We start from the raw sequence: 20,520 nt of genomic DNA, 5'->3' as shown, positions 1-20,520 counted from the left end.
GCCCAGAGAGGTCAACTCTCCAATGACAGATGCAGTATCTCCAAGGCTCAGGGCCAAACTGCGGTGAGGAAACACTACCTGAGGGACTTGTAGTAACCAAGGGAGAGGGCTCTTCCCGTAGGCACTCCCGGCTTACCTCAAGCCTCCTCACTGAAATACAGCACGCACTTTTTCACCAGAGTTAAAAATTAAAATGTGACTGCAAACACGGAGTAGCATTTGTTAATATTTTTATTTTGAGTTGTAATCTATTACTTCAAAAAGATTCACTTCAAAAGACATCCAATGGATGTTGATTTACCAGTAAAAAAGTCAGTCATCACTATGAGTTATAATACAGGATACACAATAAATTATATTTACATGCAATGACTAGACTATCACACACACGGTAAAAAAATACAGTATTTTATGTACATTTTTGAAGATTTACACTTTCATATACAGTTTATAAACTTTAAAAAAGTTCTCTGTACAAAATCTCATGTGTACAGAGTTTATAAATCCCTTTTCTTATGGCTGTACCACCACACAAATATGCTTAAAACTATAATACTACAAACACTTAGGTTTCTTTTTTACAGTTCATATTCTTGGCACCCATACACAATACCATTATTTTTGAAATGTGAATTACAAAGGAAATAAAACATAATCATGCAGACTTCTCTAAGAGAAGAAAATGAGATAAAATGTGCTACGAGATCAACATTTACCCATTCCATAGTTACCTAGTTCTGTTCAACCTGCTGCACTGCTTTCATACAAGTACATGCAAAACGAGCAGATTGTGGAGTGCTTTAAAAACATTAAAATAATACTATAGTCTGACAATACTTAAGCATTGGGAATGCAACTATCCAACTACTCTAGTCTGCTGCTTACTTCTGCTTTGGCAGAAACCTCAAAGAAATGAAGATACTACACACTAAAATCACAGAAATGTCAATATTCTAACTCCTACTAAATTTCTAAAGTCTGCATCAGAGAGTACATTGATCATTTAAAAGACAAAAACAACCGAAAAGGTGTTTGACAATTAAGAGTATATTCTCTGCTCTGAGAATGGGGGGGAGGGAGAGACCTAAGAGAAACCGTTAAAGGATCAGCCATCGTGCCTGCTAAGGCAGCACTTCCACACTCCCAATCTGTTTCCATAAAGACACCTGAAAGCTTTATAAAAAGTGGACGCTACACTACTCATCTTTTAAAAATCATCTTGAAAAGTAGTAAATTGAAGGTATCAGCACCTTCCCTCCTCCCCCAAGTAGCTAAAGATCAATGAGAAAAATAAAGTGCCAATGTCTAAAGTATTGTTATTATTTAAGAGGCACGAACCCATTTGATGGCTTAGGATTAAATATGAAAATAGGCCATATCTGATCTGAATAATTGACAGAAGGTAGGTATTCCAGAGTCGATGCAATTCCTGCCTGGATGGGGGTGGACCAGGAAGCTACCTACTCCATTTATTGCTTTGAAACCTGTACACACACTTAAAACTCGGGCCCAGGACAATGAGATTTCTAAGACGGAAAGCACAGTGTCTGTGCCACTTTGAAGCTGAAGAAGAAGGTGCACTCTTGATCCCTGTGAGGGGAGCTGCTGAGGCTCTCTTCTCCACAACTCATGTCTTCACAAGAGTCCTCGCTGAAAGGAAAAACAAAGAAGAGAACCCCGTTATTTAAAACACACTCAAATGTCGCACAGGCAAAATTAAACTGCTGAACAAGTAGTTCTAGTCTCAGGATTTTTACATTCAAAATTTAAGCACTACAGAGACGAAATTTAACTTAGAAGGCCTTCCTAAAGGGAAGTCTATTGTAATCTCCTTAGAAAATACAGATTCGCTTAAGGGGTTTAAACTAATTACCTCTTGCCAAACTAATATTCTTTTACCAAGTAATACTAACTAGAATTCGAAAGTATTTTAAGCATTTTAAATCCAATGAAAAGTGAAGTGAAAGTATTAAGCTGCTCAGTTGTGTCTGACTCTTTGCGACCCCCTGGATTGTAGCCTGCCAGGCTCCTCTGTCCATGGAATTCTCCAGGCAAGAATACTGGAGGGGGTAGCCATTCCCTTCTTCAGGGGATCTTCCCAACCCAGGGATCAAACCCAGGTCTCCTCTACTGCAGGCACATTCTCTACCATTTGAGCCACCAGGGAAGCCCTTAAATCCAATAAATACAGACTAATGACAAAGTCCCATCACATGTCTTTCTCGCATCAATAATCTCATAACTGATCTTCTCAAATATCAAACCAAGAGACCAAGAAGCTATTAAAATGGTACTTCTGGTCTTTTCTCCCTACAGCATGAAATGCTCAAATTTAATAAAATTAAGTTCACTTTACTAACAAAAATACATTCTGAACAAGACAAAGGCATCTGACAAAACTAAAAATATCCTCAGAACTCGGCTGCATCAGTGATGGCAGTTCCCTTTAGTTTCCAGTCATTTAACCCACAGCCTCTTCCCACAGTACCATTTTAGGAATTCATACTAATGTTAAAAGCCCAGAATGCTATTTGCTTGTTTTCTAACTAAACTGAATTTCAAAGAGCAAGGGAGATGGGAAACAATCAGTTTTTAATAAGGGAGGAATGAAATAAGTCAGAGAACAACAAATACAGTATGATGTCACCTATATGTAGAATCTAAAAACAAAAAACAGAACTCACAGATGCAGAGAACAGATGGGTGGCTGCCGGGGGTGAGGGGAGAGGGTGGTAGCTGATGATGGCCAAAAGGTACATGCTTTCAGTTACAAGCCCTGGGGAGGTAAGGATGTATACGATACTGGTTTCTGTTGTTTTTTCATAAAGTTGGGGTGAGGGGGTAGGATGGTGTACACTTCCCAACTACTACCTATAAAAACTATTTCTGGTTAATTTTCTCAACCAAAGAAATGATGCCATAGAGGTGCGGGCTGTGATATACAAAAATCAGTCTTAGTCTGGGGAAGTCTAATTAGTCAAGGAACCTGCTTACCTTTCACTTTCATCAAAACACCCCCCCTCTGGTATTGTTGGCAGCTCAGGAACACTGTAATAGCTGTTGTGGAGGTTCTGGGCTGTGCGCCTTGAAACGATCCAAACCAGCTTCTTAAGATCTGGTTTGCAACATTCAGGAGAAGAATATTCGGCTAGGCATTTAGAAACTAACTCCCTCCAGTAAACAAACTCGGAGTCATTCACCTGAAAAAAAAAAAAAAATTTAACTGAAGAGGTTATGACAGTGGTTCCCAAACCTTGCTATAACTTGGACTTACTCCATGATTCTTAAAAAATACTGTGCCTGGCTCCCACCCCCTGATACTTTTACTTAATTGGTATGGGGGGGGGGGGATGTCAGCCAAGATTTTTTTAAAGCTCCCCAGATGATTCTTATATGCAGTCAAAATTTGGTAACCACTGCTTCATGCGAGGAGCACCACAGGTATAAATACTTCCAGAGGATTCGGCCTATTTTAAGAAAACACACTGCTTATAAACAACAGGTCTGTTAATACACCAATTATCAAGTATATTCTTTGATAGTCACAATGCAAAGGAATTTAACAGAATTTAGGTTTCTGTAACATAGCTTTAACTGGACTGCTAAAATATGCATTTACATTAAAATACCAGATATATGTGAAAGGAGAAGTTGGAAATACAAGAGAAGAGGAATTTCCCCAGACAGGCACAGTTCCTCCACCACTGGGGAGTGCCCCAATTTATTTCAAGGAATCAATTTTCACTGAAGATTGTTTCCAAATAATAATACTATAAAAGGTTTAGATCCAAATTAATAAATTCGTCACTAAAATAGCAGCTGGAAGTCAGCTGTTAAAATGCTTCACGCTGCATGTACCTGACCACAAACGGATGAGGATTTTGTGTCATCTTGGCTTCCATTTCCACCGAATCCAGCCACATCTTAATCCCCTTGCAACGTGGCTTCTATCTTTCTCCCGACGTCACCTCCTACATCCCAACTAAGCTCCTTCAATTCTCATTACACTGAGCCTCTCACCAAAATTCAATACTCTTGACCACTTCCTTCTTGAAAACCTCTTTCCCACCTGAATGCTTGTACTTGTGTACTTCACATTCCTTCACTTGGATCCTAACAGGGAAACTGCCAATACTGAAAACGCAGAGTTTTAACTGACCCCTAAGCAAGGGACTCTGAGGTTTCAACTAATATTCCTCATGAGAAATTCCTAATCTCAATCTCCAACTATAATTTAGACTGGCAAGAATCTGCTAGACACCTACCTATCGGGCAGGTATGAAAGAAAGTGAAGTCACTCAGTCGTGTCTGACTCTTTGCGACTCCATGGACTGTAGCCTACCAGGCTCCTTTGTCCATGGGATTTTCCAAGCAATAGTCCTGGAGTGGATTGCCATTTCCTTCTCCAAGTACCTAAAATCATACTCCTTTGACATTAACTTCTTTGAAATTTCCCTCAATGATGCCAGTATTTGCTACACCGTTAGGCCCACATCTTGGTCGTCCATGACTCCTTATTTCCATGCTTGGCCTCTAAAAACTAGAGTTAGATGCCCTTATTCCTGCTTGTGATTAGCACCTAGACATTCTATCTACAAACCTACCCTGAACTGATTCCCAAACTTTCAGTGTCTAAGATTCTTTTTGGTACAGCCAGGCTCCCAGTCGTCATGCCTCTCATGGTCTAGCTTACTTCTCTGCTAACCAAACTTTCAAGTACATCCTCTGTTTAGAGACACAGACCCTGCCTTGTGTTCAGTTCCATATTTCTCCAACCAGACCACCAGTTGAAGAAAAAGGACTGTGATTGTTTGGTTTACACCTCTTTCTGATTGAAAAAACTTATTAGGCTGGCCCGACAAAGCAGTTCAAAAGCAAAAACGCAGTTGATGTTATTTTGGTAATGCTACTATGGGACAATGTCTCAGTCCTACCGATGTACTGGGATGCTGTTGGTGTATTTACTGAGTTAACTTCTTAGTACGCATTCTAGAACAACGTGTGCAGGACAATACAGACCACTGTACTACCAACTGGCAAGAAGACGAGGGAAGGGATGTCTGAATACAGAAAGCGGCTAGGCTAAGTGATCAGATTCCGCTCCAGCTTAACACTGTCTGAGTTGAAGCTGCATTTGGAGAAGAACATCAACACTTAAGATACAAAGAAAAAATGAATAAAAGTTAAGAGCCCCATAAAGTGTTAATAATGATTAAGTCACCACAGAAAAAATAAAACACCAGGAAGAAAGCTGCTATAAAGAACAAGTTCTGAAGATACTTAATTTACCTTGGAATGTTTTTTAACAAGCAGGAGAATTTCCAACAATTCAATGGATTTCAAAGTTTCTACTTCCAAATTGAGAAGGCACAAAGCTAGTATGGATGGCTACAAGAAAAAAAAGAAAAATAAATATTTTTTAATTCAAAATAGAAACTGAGATATGTATAAGTAAGAAATTGACTTACTTTTGCTTTTGAAAAGGTAAGTCGGCAGCAGCAAGCTTTCAGCTGAGCTTCTAATTTATCAAGGCTCAGTATTTCTTTCCTATACAATGAAAAAGAAAGAATAAAATGTTTATTAAACTGGAAGGTATAAAAATATTCACTGGCATTCTAATTCTTTACTTACAGCAAAGCTAAAGTACAAAATTTTCATTTTTAATCCCACTGACCTTTCTGAAGTATGACAAAGTACGATAGTATGGTATAAGTGCAAAAAGTTTAAGGCAGTAGTAGCTTCGAATTCATAGTGCAATTTTTCTGAAATTATTTTTTCCATCCGCTTTATGTCAGAAGCAGTACATTTACATTGGCTAATCCGGATCACGTCATGAGTAGATGGAATATTGCATTCTTCTTCAACTATTCTAGCAGCCAGCAAAAAACAACAGACTCCAATGCAAGACAAATGCTTAGGTTTCACCTGAAAAACAAGGAACAAAAGGTTTCTTCCAACAATTGTCACTTTAACTTCGCAAAGCGGACACTTAAAATACCGTAATGAGCCCCTACTCTTAAGACAGAACATGATCAAACTGCTTCCTTGTATTTACCCTTACATAAAATTAAACAACTGTTTTTACATTTTAAGCTGTCTTAACCTCCCTTTAAAAAACAGAAAAAACATTTTGAGCATTTAATTTAAACATGGCTTAAAAAAAAATTAATGCAAATTCAAAAGCTAGGTTTCTAAATACACTGTATTTCTAACTTACAAAACTCATAATAGTACAATCTCCCCCCAAATAAATTAAGCCTAACACCAAGAAAATATACTTCTTTGAATATAAAAGTAACATAGTCATCTTTTTATCTTCTTATCTATTTAAGAATCATCCTATGCCTCAATGCAAATTTGCCCCCAAGAGAGCTACTGCATCAGATATGCAGAGTGGAGCAGATGTAAAAGCTGCCATGGACAGATGGCTGCCCTTTTCTTTTCAGTGCCCTGAAAATTGACCCAGCAGCTGACAAGAATCCTACTGGTAGAAGAATAACATTTTTCTAACAGTTACTGATCGATGTTTTTTTAAATTTATTTTTAAGTGAAGTATAGTTGAATTACAATGTTATATATATATTACTGCTATTCAGCAAAGTAACTCCGTCAGTATACACACATACATACGAACATACATTCTTTTTCATATTATTTCCCATTCTGGTTCATCACAGGATATAGAGTTCCCTGTGCTACACAGCAGGGCCTCGTCATTCATCCATTTTGTAGACACCACTTTGCACCCGCGAATTCCAAACTCCCAATCCAAGCCTCCCCCGCCCCTCTGGCACCCCCCAGTCTATTCTCTTTGTCCTTCGTTCTGTTTCTGTTTCATAGACAGGTTCATCTGTGTCATATTTTAGACTCCACAAATAAGTGAAATCTTATGAGTCGCTGGTAACTGTTAATAAGACTGTGGCTCCCTTCTTTGAAAAGGTTTCTCATAGGGAAGGCACTAGGTCACCTTTAACATACTGCTATACTGCTATTTGGCATGTTTCAGGTGTTTAAAAATACCTAGGCTTAACAGAAACATACTGGGAAATGAAAATATGAAAATCTTATTTTGAGAGCTGTGTAGATACAAAACACCCAAAAAAAAGTAGTTTTCATTGTGTCACATCTTCAAAGAAAAGTTATGTAGGAGATACATCAAAACCTAAGATACAACAATACACTGACTTTTGTAGTCTCTTAATCTGAACTAAAGATCACAACTCTGATCATTAAAAATGCTTATATATAATACCAAATACATTCATTTACCAAATAGTTACAGAATCCTTTATGCTAGGTATTGTGCTGGGCACCGGTTATTAAAAAATGAAGTTGTGTTTACAAAAATGATTAAATACCTTCATAAGAGCCAAGAATCTGTCTAGAATATTGACAGCCAAGACAAAAGTTTCAGTGCAAGATCCAAAAAAGTTGGTCAAACTCCTCAAATCTTCGACTTTGGCATTTCTCAATCTTGGACACAAAGTGTTATCCGTCTGCAATAAAAACCAAGAGCCAAAGTTTATGCCCTAACTAAAATGGGTAATACACACAGATTCAAAGAAGGTAATTGTTTCACTTAATCTTCAAGAATATGGGGGGCAGAGTGCCATCACTGAATCAAAGTGCTGCAGTTTTTCAGACAGAAAATGTGTATACATCACCAATTTTTAAAAATATACATCACATAATTGGGCAAATCACACAAAAAACATATATACATCATCAGACATTCAGCAACTCAATATACTTCTGGAAGCCACACTTCCAGAGGGTTACATCAAACAGAATCCAATTCCCTTGTAATGGACACATAGAAGGTTCCTTGTTTCCTTTTATTAAAAAAAGAAAAACCACTTAGGAGTCTACAATACAGAAGTATTGCATAGGCAGAGGGTATTTCCACAAATGACCTGCTCAATTTCCAGGGACTCTCCCACTCAGAAGCCGGAGACTCGGGGTGTCACTTCTGAAGACACACTTCCCTAGAGTTAGTATCGCTCTCGTTCTTGCTAAGAAACAAAACCAATGACCCGGTATTAAGATTTATCGTAATATTCTAGGAAGATCGATTTTGGTCTTAAGAAACTTTGCAGCCTTTAATCCAGACTCAACTAAAATAAAAAAATAAATATGTGTCTGTGTGTGTATATATATATACACTCACATGTATTTTTAAAGTCACCTCCCCAAGCCCCGTTAGCGGCTGCCGCAAGATATCTTTCCTGGGAACTTACCTCCGGGGTAGCCTCGATCAAGCTCAGCCCTTTTTCTCGAGGCTGGAATCTCTGTTCCTGCTCTAGGTAGAGGTTCAACAATCCGAAGAGCTGGACACCTTCGCGACCGGCCAAGTACTCTGCTCCCAAATCCTTCATCTGCAGCAAAGACACCACACACACACAGTTCAGTGTATCCTGGGGTTGGCCGGGGTAAGCGAGGGAGAGCACAAAAGAGCAGGGGTTAATACCTCCAGCGAGGGGCGCACCAGCACACCCCGGCGAGAAGCGGGTGAGGGGACGAGTCACGTCCAGCCGAACCCGGCGGAATCCTCCCCCGCGGCCAGGGAGGTGTGCAAGGGGGAGGGGCCGTGGGCACGTCCGCCGGCCAGCGCAGGGTCAGGCCGGCCAGCCCTGGTCTCCCGGCCGTTTCACAAGCAGGAAACTGTACCCGGGGCTGCGGTGTCCGAACGGCCCGCCCCACCTGAAGTCGTGGGGCCAGGGGCTTCTGCCCAGTGGACCGCACCCGGGATTCCGAGAGCAGCGGATCCCTGGGGTAGGGGCTTTGCACAATGCGGGGGGATGGGGAAAGAAAGTCTCGCGACTGAACAAAGAACCGGAGGGAGGAGACTCCCAAGCCCCGCCCCTCCCGCGGAGCCCGGCTCCAGAAGCCCCTCTCGCAGGAGTCCAGCCCCTAAACCTTCCCCATGAGCATCGACTGCGCCTCCTCGGAACAAAACCGGAGTGCCGGAGACCTCGGTTCCAGAAAGCGCTGGCGGCGCGGCTCAGCCGATCGGGGTCCGGGGGAGGGCAGAAAATCCAGCCCGTCCCGTGCCCAGACAACACCTGTCCATGCCCGATTCCGCAACTGTGCGGAGACGAGGAGCTGTCAATCCAAAATCCACCCCAATGAGCCCCCTGTGACAAAATGGGGGGGGGGGGGGGGCGCACCAAAGAACTGCCTCCAGCTTCCTTGACACTGCACGCATCCCATCAGCATCTCTCCGCCCCCGGGTGCCCACTGCCCCAGGGCTGAGGGGCAGGACGGGGACTGCTCCCCAGGCTGAGGGGTGGCCACTCTGACATCAGTCCCCGCAGCTCCGACCAAGAACAAAGAAACTCTGCAATCCCGGTTGGGCCCACTCACCGTGCTGGAGCCGCGCCTCCACCGGCCCGCGGTGTCACGGTCGGAGGGGACTGGGTGCGGCGGGGGCGTCCGGACCAGTCTCCGAGGTCAGAGACCTGCCGCCTCAGCGGTCCCCCCGGACCGGCATCCGACCCTTCCCACCCCCTGCCACCGGCGCTTGTGGCCTCACAGCCCCGGCTTCATCCTGCTGCCCGCGCGCCCACCCTCCTGCTGGGGCGCTGCACCGGCCCCTTTAGCCCAGGCCGACTGCGGGCTCCACCGCCGCCACCGCCACCGCTGCGGATGCCGAAGCAAACCCCTTGTTTTTGTTTTGAGTTTCCGACGCCCCCAAGGGGGTGGGGCATGTGACTCCCCGCGGAGGGATCCGCCGCTGTCGCAGCAGACTTGGAAAAAGAGTCCCGCCCCTAAGCGTCTGTCTCCAGTCAGCTTTGTGGCTTCCTCGACTCGCTATGGCTTTACCGAACCAATCCTCCCTCTCGGTTCCAGGGCGCAAGATGGAATCTGGGCACCGACTTTATTCGTCGATTGATCCCAAAAAGGAAAGAGAGGGAGTGTTAGGAGCGAGGGGCGGAAGGAGATAGGTTGTGACCGCATCGCACCTTTTAAAGGTCCCCGATTTGTTTTGTTTTCGCTGTTTTGAAAAGTCCGCCCAAAGTAGCCAGTTCCCTGATTGGATACTGGTGGGGCGAGCAGAATGCTGAAGCTCCGATTCAATCTCGAGTCTCGATTGGCTAACTGATTAGCCCTTGGGCCCTCTGATTGGTTGTTACCGTATCTTGCGCCTCTCTCTGCCTTGGGGGCCTTAGTAACTCTGAGGTCTGGATTGCGCATGCCTGAGTGGACCACTTGAGAGGAATTACTGACCTACCCTCGGGTCTGCGCATTCCTTCCCGCATTTCCCTCAAGCCCCTCGCCTGCACCGGTCTGCGGAGAATCTCACGTTGGGCTCTCACCTCCCCGTAGAGCTGAAACAGCTAGCCTTTGTGACAACCTCTTCCACCACGGGAGGATTTTTCTCCGTTCCTTCTTTGTTTTGTCCTTCAGGTCCATTTTGCATCAGTCAAATTATTGTAAAAATTTTCAGTATTTACTAGTAAAATGCTATCATCTTTGATTTAAAGTTTTCCTACCAAAAGGAAAAAAAAAGATTTGTAAAACACGATTGGCAAAAAGAGTTGTTGAAACAGGGTGATGCATACAAGAGGGTTTGTTATTCTAGTCTTTATATTTATGTGTACCTTGAAATTTTCCTGTAATAAAAATAAATATTCAGTGAAAGGACTTAAAAAGTTACCTGTGCACACTGATGGTGGCAGGCAATTGTCTTAATAATAGCACACCTCCTGAGGTTGTACTGTTGTTTTAATGAAGACTTGGAGAGGCTTCTTGGTCCTTGGTCACCTGTAAATTATCATTTATTGTCCATTATAATTAGACTTGTTACTAAGACGAGACACTTCTCTTAAGGCGGGGCAAAAAGCAAAGCAAAGAATGCCTTAGGCCGGAGAAACTTTCACACGGAATATCTCTGAGAGATGTTAAGATGCTCCCCTCCAACGTTTATAGTTACTTTCTTTACCTTCTCTTGCTTCCTCCCTGGCCATCTGCTCAACAGGCAAATCAGTAAATAGCACATTCTCTTGTTCTACTCTAAATAATAATCAATTGGCCCCTAGGAAGTTATTTTTCTGCCCTTCTGTATGTTTTCTGTGAATTGTTTGGTTATTTGTAAAATATGGGAAGGCATGTGACAGATTTCACAACAGCTTGCTCTTTTTTCCAGAGCAGCTAAGGAATTTTAGAAATAGATCCCTTTGCATATAAACCAGGGCTAGACATAGCAGCACAGAGCAGCTGCGGGGAGGCCAGCTCCAAGAACTAATCCTGCTATTTCAGAGTTGTGACTTTGTTCACGGTTTTGGAAAATTAATACAATTACATTAAGAGACTGCTTGTGATTAGCAGTTTCCATAATTTTATTCAGTGTGTGTTTGATCTATAAGACTGAAAACAACTTTTGTCTGATATAAACTTGCTGGAAATCTATGCTGAAAAACATAAAAGAATGCATGTAACTAACATGGAAAATAGAACTAAGATTAGAATTACATATATATACATGATAGCTTGTTTTACAGTGTACAAGGAGACTCAGCAAACAGTTCAGAGAGACATAAAAGAGCCGAATGGAAAACATGCACCATGAAAAAGGAGAGTATGCTCTCCTTGAACATGATGGAGATTGTGGACTTTTCTTCAAGTAGAAGGGCAAAGATAGAAGAGGAACATAAAATATAGAATAAGTGATATGAAGCAGGAAATGTAAATCTTCTATGTGGTAGAAGACTTTTTAAATAATAGAGAAGATATAAGACAAAAAGGAAGAGATGGAGATATTGACCTTTGCCTACATCACTGTTACAAAGGTGTACAAAATGTATAGAAACAGTATAGACAATGTATACTATTTATAATTGTGGTTTTATGTGTCTTCTAACAGGCAGCTTCTTGAATGATAAGCAATTCTCTCCAGAAAGCTTTGTAAATGGTGTTGAATTTCCTGCTCTTTAGAGGCCCTGTTCAGTATGGAAAAGACTGATCCAGTTGTCCGATATGGAGCCTCTTGTCCATTTTAGTCCACTTATCTTTTTAAGATAAAGGAAAGCAATCATTAAAAAATAATTAGTCCAGTATTAAATCTTCCTTAAAAAAAAAACCTTTTAAAAAAATTTATTTTTAATTGAAGGATAATTGCTTTACAATATTTTGTTGGCTTCTGCCATATGTCAATATGAATCAGTCATAGGTATACATAGGCCGTCCTCTTTCTTGAACCTCCCTCCCACCTCCCACCCCATCCCACCCCTCTAGGTTGTCACAGAGTGCCAGTTGGAGTTCCCTGAGTCATACAACAAATTCCCACTGGCTATCTATTTTACATATCGTAGTGTTTATGTTTCCATGTTGCTCACTCCATTGGTGCCCCCCTCTCCTCCGCACCCCCTGCCCCACAAGTGCCCACAAGTCTGTTCTGTATGTCTGCATCTCCACTGCTGCCCTGCAAATGGGTTCACCAGTACCGTCTTTCTAGATTCCATATATATATGTTAATATACAATATTTGGGGGGAAAGAAAAAACAGACCTCTTTTTAACAATGATTATCTTCTGGAATAGAAAATGATACAAGTCTTCTCTTTTTACTCTGCTGATTTTTCTAGATGTTTGTGAATTTTTTTTTAATTTTCTTAATGACAGCCTTTCTCCAGGCTCTATTTGTCCTTACCACATTGACTTACTTTACTGCAGCTTTAAGGTAAGTCGCTCACTCAGTCGTGTCCGACTCTTTGTGACCCCATGGACTGTATCCCACCAGGCTCCTCCGTCCATGGGATTCTCCAGACAAGAATACTGGAGTGGGTTGCCATTTCCTTCTCTAGGGGATCTTCCCGACCCAGGGATCAAACCCAGGTCTCCCGCATTGCAGGCAGACGCTTTAACCTCTGAGCCACCAGGGAAGCCCTGCAGCTTTAGATCTTAGGTATTAAAGACATTCTCCTCTAGGCTAATCAACCTTTATCTATCAGCTGCCTTTCAGTCTTTCCTAAGCTTTCTTAAGGGCAACTTTTCTACATTGTGTGTGAATGCAAAATAGGGAATCAGAAATCCAGCAGTCCTCAAGAAGGGGATTGAGGGGATGTGTCTCATTATAGACACGTGGTCTACAGCATAGTGATGGGGGTGCAGTTGGGTTGGGTGATACTCTATGCCCCATGAAGGCCTGACAGGGAATCAGCCGTCCTCAGTGACATCTGAAACTGTAAAAAGAGAAGATGGGCACAGAGCAGGAAGTAAACAGCAGCAACACCCACGTAGAAACAATGCCTCCCTTCAGCAAAACCTTGACTGGTGAGGAGTGTCCTTCAAACCTACCCACATTTAAGTTTCCACCTTGAAAAGAAAATAGAACATCCCCAAGCAGCTGCTGCCCTGGCTTCCCCAAATGCCTTAAACATGACTTCCCTGAGCTTTGTAAGACATCAAAATTCCCAGAGATCTATCTAGATAGCATCTTTCTTCTCAGAAATGAGAAGTTTTAGATAATACATCCTACTTTTATAACAGATGTTGAATGACTACAACACTAGATGCCAGACATGTTACTAGGGAGAGATAGAAAAACAGATAAATAAAACACAGTCCCAGAATATGCCCTGGTGTATCTAAGGTGTAGGGCAGATGCTCTAGAAGGTGATTGGAATGCCTGATTTGAGACCCAACTTTCCTATTCACTGGAGATAGTACCTCGAACGCTTTCAATAATTTGCTTTGTCCAGAGTGTCAAAAGGGGGATTACCATCATACATGGGACTTTGCCAATGCTGTGACTTCAGGAAGAAAGCAAAGTGATCATCCCTAACCTCATCAAAGGAATCAGGTAGAAAGCAGCCCTACGAGGGAAAGAAATTCAGGATCAGGATGGGAATGCTGACAAAAGACCCCATTTCCCCTTCCCCTCCACTCACTATGTCTAACTCCCTGCCTAGGCTGTTTTCTGTCCTTGAGGGTGGTTTGCAGTTCCAAATTTCCAATGCTTAGATTAACCTTGCTAGCAGAACCTATAAAGGAAACAGGAATGCTTGTCAGAGACAGAAGCATTGGAAAAGCCTAACCTAACTCGGGGTGCCATCTTGAAGTAATTTAGATCTTTTAACCAAGATTTCATTTTTGAATCTGAATTGGAAAGAATGAGACAATGTATAGGCAGACAGTTCTTTTCTTTTCCAAGTAATCAGAGACTAAATCAGTGAAGGGCTCATATATTCTGCTTTCTGACTTTCTCATGGACAAGACTTCAAATCTGAAATTAGCAAATCCAATGTTCTATTTATCCCATAGTGTTTTGTTGCAGTTGTGTTTTAAAAATAGAAGTATGTTGCATCTTTCCGAGGGAGTGTCTGCTTATCTCTGTAAGGGTTCAGTTCAGTTCAGTTCAGTCGCTCAGTCGTGTCCGACTCTTTGTGACCCCATGAAATGCAGCCCGCCAGGCCTCCCTGTCCACCAACTCCCAGAGTTCACCCAGACTCACGTCCATCGAGTCAGTGATGCCATTCAGCCATCTCATCCTCTGTCGTCCCCTTCTCCTCCTGCCCCCAATCCCTCCCAGCATCAGAGTCTTTTCCAATGAGTCAACTCTTCACATGAGGTGGCCAAACTACTGGAGTTTCAGCTTTAGCATCATTCCTTCCAAAGAAATCCCAGGGCTGATCTCCTTCGGAATGGACTGGTTGGATCTCCTTGCAGTCCAAGGGACTCTCAAGAGTCTTCTCCAACCCCACAGTTCAAAAGCATCAATTCTTCAGCACTCAGCCTTCTTCACAGTCCAACTCTGACATCCATACATGACCACAGGAAAAACCATAGCCTTGACTAGACGGACCTTTGTTGGCAAAGTAATGTCTCTGCTTTTGAATATGCTATCTGTAAGGCTTAGGGATATTTATTCACACGTTGATGTGCTCGGCCTTCCCAGGTGGCACTGGTGGTAAAAAACCTGCCTGCCAACGCAGGAGACATAAGAGACGTGGGTTCAATCCCTGGGTCATGAAGAGCTCCTGGAGGAGGGCATGGCAACCCACTCAAGTATTCTTGCCTGAAGAATACCGTCGACAGAGGAGCCTGGGGGGCCATAGTCCATAGTGTCGCAAAGAGTCAGACACGACAGAAGCAACTTAGCACATACTCACGTTGATGTGCTCAGCTTTGGAACTGGGGGATTTATCGACACTGTAGGGGCTTCCCCAGTGTCTCTGTTGGTTAAGAATCTGCCTGCAGTGCAGGAGACCCTGGTTTGATCCCTGGGTTGGGAAGATCCCCTGGAGAAGGAAATGGCAAAGCGCTCCAGTATTCTTGCTTGGAAAATCCCATGGACAGAGGAGCCTGGCAGGCTACCTTCAATGGGATCACAAGAGTTGGACACAACTTAGCAACTAAATCACTAAACCACCACCACCATCAATACTGTAGAAACCCTGTGAATGACAAGGCTTTTTCCAGGTTAGCCCCTGCCAGCCCTGCTGGCTTGCAAGTGGGTGGTACGAATTATCTCTGAAACCAGAGAACTCAAAGCTCACTTGCCTGTATGGCTGACTCTTGTCTTTAGTATCCAGAGCACCTTCTGTTATGTTGAAAGTCAACTGGGATAAATGGGGTAGCCCTGACAAGTTGTGGAAAGACTAGGTCGGAGCAGGTGCAACTGAGAACACAGCAATTCCTGAAATCAGAGCTGACTATCTCAAAATGGTGGGTCTGTCCCAAAGCAAATATATTTGAAGTAGCCCAGGCTGCACTCTGGGACATTGTACATTATTATTTACATAACACATTCCTCTTTTATGATTTGTCCCAAGAACTATAACCTAAATCAGATACTTCCTGTCTTTTCTTGACATCACAGAGCTATGGGAAGTTGACACAGAAAATAATCATTTCAGAGACATCTGTTGAAAATATCATCTTATTTCTAAAGGAAATCTTTATTTTCTGTGAAAGCAATTATCCCTTATGTTGATCCCAAATGAAGAAGCAGTTGACATTTAAAGTGATATGAACAAGTAACATAAGCTTAAATTTTGCTTTTGTTAAAATTTTTTTAAGTGTCTTCAAAATGAAGGTTTTTATTTAACTTCTAAAAAGAAAGATTGCTTTATTTCAAGATTCTCAGGTCTGTTTAATTGCATGTATTATTATGTTTTTTCAACAGAATTCTGAACAAGAAATTATGGCTGCATGCAGGAATGGAACTAGATTTTTTTTTTTTTTTTTTTTTTGGTGATGAGCGGGGAGGAGGATTGAAACTTTACAATGCAGAGGGGGTCTCTGTAGGAAAAAGAGAAGAATTTAGAAATGCAAATTAGATATGAAAGTGAATATTTACTTTAAATGAGACAAATCCAGAAAAACTACATTTTCAAAAGCTGACATAGACTCGTGTTCCAGCTATCTGCTGTTGTGTGATGAATCACACAACACTTAATGGCTTAACCAACAACAATAGATGTATTATCACCTGCCATAGTTCTGGCGTTGGCTGAGCTCAGCTCGCAGTCCTTGTTCAGGGTCTTTCATGAAGTTACGTTCAGATGGTGGCTGGGGCTAGAGTCTCCTTGTGGCTCACTCCTTATGTGTCTCCAGTTGATACTGACTGTGGGCTGTGACCTCAGCTAAGGCTGGTGGCTAAAACTCCTACTTACATGGCTTCTCCACATAGCCTTTCTACTTCCTCATGCCATGGTGACAGAGCTCAGAGAAAACCAGGTGAACACTGTATCTCCTTTTAGGAACCAGACCTGGCAGTTACACAGTTTCTACACTAGTTTTATATTGCTACTGTGACAAGCTACCACAGATATAGCAGCTTAAGACAACATATTTACTATTTTATAGCTCCAGAGCTCAGAAGTTTGAAACTTGTTTCACTGAGCTAAAATCAAGGCATGGACAGGGCTGTATTCCTATTAGAGGCTCCATGGAAAATACATTTCCCTGCCTTTTCCAGCTTCTAGAGGCCACTGCATTCCTTGGCTTATGGCTCCATCCTTCATCTTCAAAGCCCACATTGTAGTCTCTTCAGATCTTTCTCAATTCTGATTTCCCTGCCTTCCTTTTACACTTATAAAGATCTTTTAATTACATTGGGCTCACTTGGATAAACTAGGATACTCTCTCCATCTCAAAGTCAGGCAATTCCATCTTGGGCTTCCCTGGTGGCTCAGATGGTAAAGAAATCTGCCTGTAACGCAGGAGACCTGGGTTCAGTCCCTGGGTCAGAAAGATCCCCTGGAGAAGGGAATGGCAACCCCCTCCAGTATTCTTGCCTGGAGAATTCCATGGACAGAGGAGCCTGGAGGGCCACAGTCTAGTTGGACATGACTGAGCAATTAACACACACACACCAAATTCCATCCACCCCCCTCCCACCTTGCCATGTAACATGACAGGTTTACAGGTTCTGGGGAAGAGGACATGGACATCTTGGGCAGGGGGCATTATTTTGCCTTAATCAACATTCCTTCAGTCACAGCTACAAGTCTGCTCATGTTCAAGTTTCAGGGGGAAAGAATATAGACTCCGCATCTTAATGAGAGGCATGTTGATTACATGGTGAGAAGAGCTTCTGAGATGTGAGATACTGTGGAGATAGTCAATGAAAAGTAAAATCTTCCACACTCACAAACATCAAAGATTGAGGAAATTCCATGATAATTTGTATTAATAAATTTCCTGACTTATGGCTATAAAACTTTTGGTCAATAGTTTTGGCTGCAAATTTTCTGATCACATCTTCATAAGAATATTGTAATATACTTTTCTATGGAGAAAACAAATTTTAGTCTTCCCTAGCATGATGGATCCATTTTTTTCAATCATTGCTATATTAACATATTTCTTTCAGGTTTACAGCTCATTATTGATATCATCTTTCAGTGTCATATCTTTTTGCATTTTCATACTGATATGACACTGAAAGATGATATCAATACTTTGGCCACCTGATGCAAAGAACTGACTCACTGGAAAAGACCCTGATGCTGGCCAAGATTGAAGGCAGGAGGAGAAGGGGACAACAAAGGATGAGATGGTTGGGTGACAACACTGACTCGATGGACATGAGTTTGAGCATGCTCCAGAAGTTGGTGTTGGACAGGGAAGCCTGGCATGCTGCAGAACATGGGGTTGCAAAGAGTTGGACACAACTCAGCCACTGAACTGAACTGAACTGAATTGATATCATATGATATTTTAGAATTGACATCTGAGAAAATTTTTATCAAAATTTTTTCATGTTTAAGCTGTAAAAGTTCAGGTCATCAGTGAAGGCTGGCCACACTCATGATTAGCTGATATGTTTCCTTATTGAAGAAGCATATTTTGAGCTTTATGTTATCTTTGTCAACATCAGTATATCAAATCAACAAGAGATTTCAGTATTCTTCAAAATATTGTGATTCCTTCCCCTTCAGTAATGAGACTATCAACCAATCCAAGAGATCATCTATTACTTTTATTAGAAAGTCCCCTCTTCTTTTTAGGGAAGGACCACCTTTAGAATGATCTGGAAAAAAAAATTAGTGTCTTGATGTGCAAGTACATTCTGTTGTTTTATCATGCATTTCTATCACTTTTATTTCATATCTCAATTTTTTAATCAGAATTTTATCTTAGATCTTAAATAAAAATACAGATGTCAAAAGAAGCATCTTTCTTTTACATTCAAATTAGAGGTTTGTAATTTCTCAGTTGTTTTATTGGAATATTCCAAAATGTGTTTCTAAATTTCAAGTAAAGTGGTATGTCCCAAACTCAACTTCCCTTTAGCCAAATTCCCAAAATACTGGTGGACCCCAAGCACTTCCAAACACAAGGGAAAATGGTACAGGGAAATTTGACATGGAGAGAAGCATCAGTCTTGACTGCAGTTAAAATGTCTTACTTTTGGAAAACTCAAAAAAATGCATATGTGAACACTCTGCTATGGCCCCTCCTGAGATCTCAGAAAGAGTATGGGCAATGAGGAGCCCAAAACTACATGTCACTAGCTTCACAATAAATCTACACTTGGTAATAATTAGCTATCTAGCACTGTACTGAGTGATTTACACAAAATGATGTAATTGTAATGCCCACAACACACAGAGATGCAGACATAGAAATCCAGAGAGTTGAAGTAGCTCGTCCGCACAGTCAGACAGCAGTGGAGTCAATAGTCAATAGCAGACAGTCTGACTCTAGGACCCACATTCTTAACCATTACTTTACATAGTGATTCTGGTATGCAGGAAGAAGGAGAATAAAACTGCAAATTGGACATAAGCTTGATCCATTTGTCTATACTTTCTATTAAATTTACCCAAAATGGTTGTGTCAGTAGTTTACATTAAACCAAGGCAATTTGGATTTGGATTTTTTATTTGACTGTCATGTGCACAGGCTTTCTCTAGTTGTGGTGAGTGGGGTTGCTCTCTAGCTGTGGTGCATGGGTTCTCTTGTGGAACATGGACTCCAGGGTGCGTGGGCTTCAGGAGGTGGCAGTGCCTGGACTCAGTAGATGCCTCATTGGCTCCAGAGCAGAGGTTTAGTAGTTGTGGCACGTGGGCTTTGTTGCCCCTGGCAGATGAGATCTTCCCAAACCAGGCATCAAACTAGTGTCCCCTGCATTGCAAGGCAGATTCTTAATCCTTGACCACCAGGGTAGTCCTGGATTTGGATGTTTTATTAGGATATTTAATCAATGAACTATACACCTGCATGCTTTTGTGTGTGTCTTTTCTCTTTTTTTCTTTTATAGCAAGTGAATATATTTTTGAGAAATTTGGTTTCTCTCTACCAAGCAAATCTACCTATCCAGATAGAGACCAGACTTACCAGGATTAACTGCTCTTGCCCTGGAGTTTTGAATTAACATATTCCTAACAAAGCAGGCCAAGTGTTTCAGCATGGTTTTACCACTCAAATCTCAAGAAAGCTGGTAGGAGAAGACTAAAAAGAAGTTTTCTTTTCTGCCTTCCTTTAGATATTCCAGGAAGATGTCTAAAGACTTTTGAACGTCACATGAGTATGTCATATGAGTAGTTTGCAAATGTCTAGGCACCAGAGGGAAATTGCTATTGTGTTCCTATGGGTCCTGCTAGGGGCTATTTCGCAGTTGTTTGAGCTGTTTTCCATCTTATGACATGGAAGCTTTTTTTTTTTTTGTCTTTTTATAATTGAAGATTATAACCAGCAAATATTTTGCCCTATCACAGCTGGTTCTTCTCTTATGTTCTCACCTGAAAACCATCCTTCTAGATGGAAGTCAAGCCCCTGTGATCACTCCCTGCTAAAAATAACAGGCTTGAGCTTTACAGCCTGTGTTGGACAGGAGGGTGGAGATGGGGAGGGGTGGAACAAACACAATACCCAGAAGTTACCAATTTACTTCTGTTTATAGTGCTGTGCAATGTTTGTAAGTTTTTATGATGGACATAATAATATTATCTCTAGAGCTTCTATTTAAACATTTTGGAAATGTGTTGACTCTTTCTGCACAAAGATTAGCCTCCTAAATATTCAGATTTCCATAGCCATGTGTTTTATAAAGGCAGACCATGCTGCTTTT

General features: G+C 41.8%; 1 protein-coding gene across 2 annotated transcripts; it reads right to left on the bottom strand.

Moving 5' to 3' along the window:
* Positions 1–213: 213 nt before the first annotated feature.
* On the bottom strand, positions 214–9,681 carry CCNG2 (cyclin G2). Of its 2 annotated transcripts, none has more exons than XM_019962977.2 (8): positions 9,364–9,681; positions 8,238–8,375; positions 7,359–7,496; positions 5,675–5,925; positions 5,469–5,547; positions 5,290–5,388; positions 2,995–3,200; positions 214–1,650 (listed from the first exon to the last, which is right to left on the bottom strand). In XM_019962977.2, exons 2-8 carry the CDS (start codon positions 8,373–8,375, stop codon positions 1,527–1,529), a joined length of 1,035 nt encoding a protein of 344 aa, XP_019818536.2. In that variant the 5' UTR covers positions 9,364–9,681; the 3' UTR covers positions 214–1,526. The 2 variants fall into 2 exon arrangements, with proteins under 2 accessions (XP_019818536.2, XP_019818537.2); XM_019962978.2 differs by lacking the exon at positions 9,364–9,681 and adding an exon at positions 8,468–8,803.
* Between the last annotated feature and the right edge of the window lie 10,839 nt (positions 9,682–20,520).

This window comes from Bos indicus, chromosome 6 (genome assembly GCF_029378745.1).
Source record: "Bos indicus isolate NIAB-ARS_2022 breed Sahiwal x Tharparkar chromosome 6, NIAB-ARS_B.indTharparkar_mat_pri_1.0, whole genome shotgun sequence".
Lineage (NCBI taxonomy): Eukaryota > Metazoa > Chordata > Mammalia > Artiodactyla > Bovidae > Bos > Bos indicus.
Note: the sequence above shows the minus strand (reverse complement) of the source record. Positions and strands in the feature narration are given on the sequence as shown.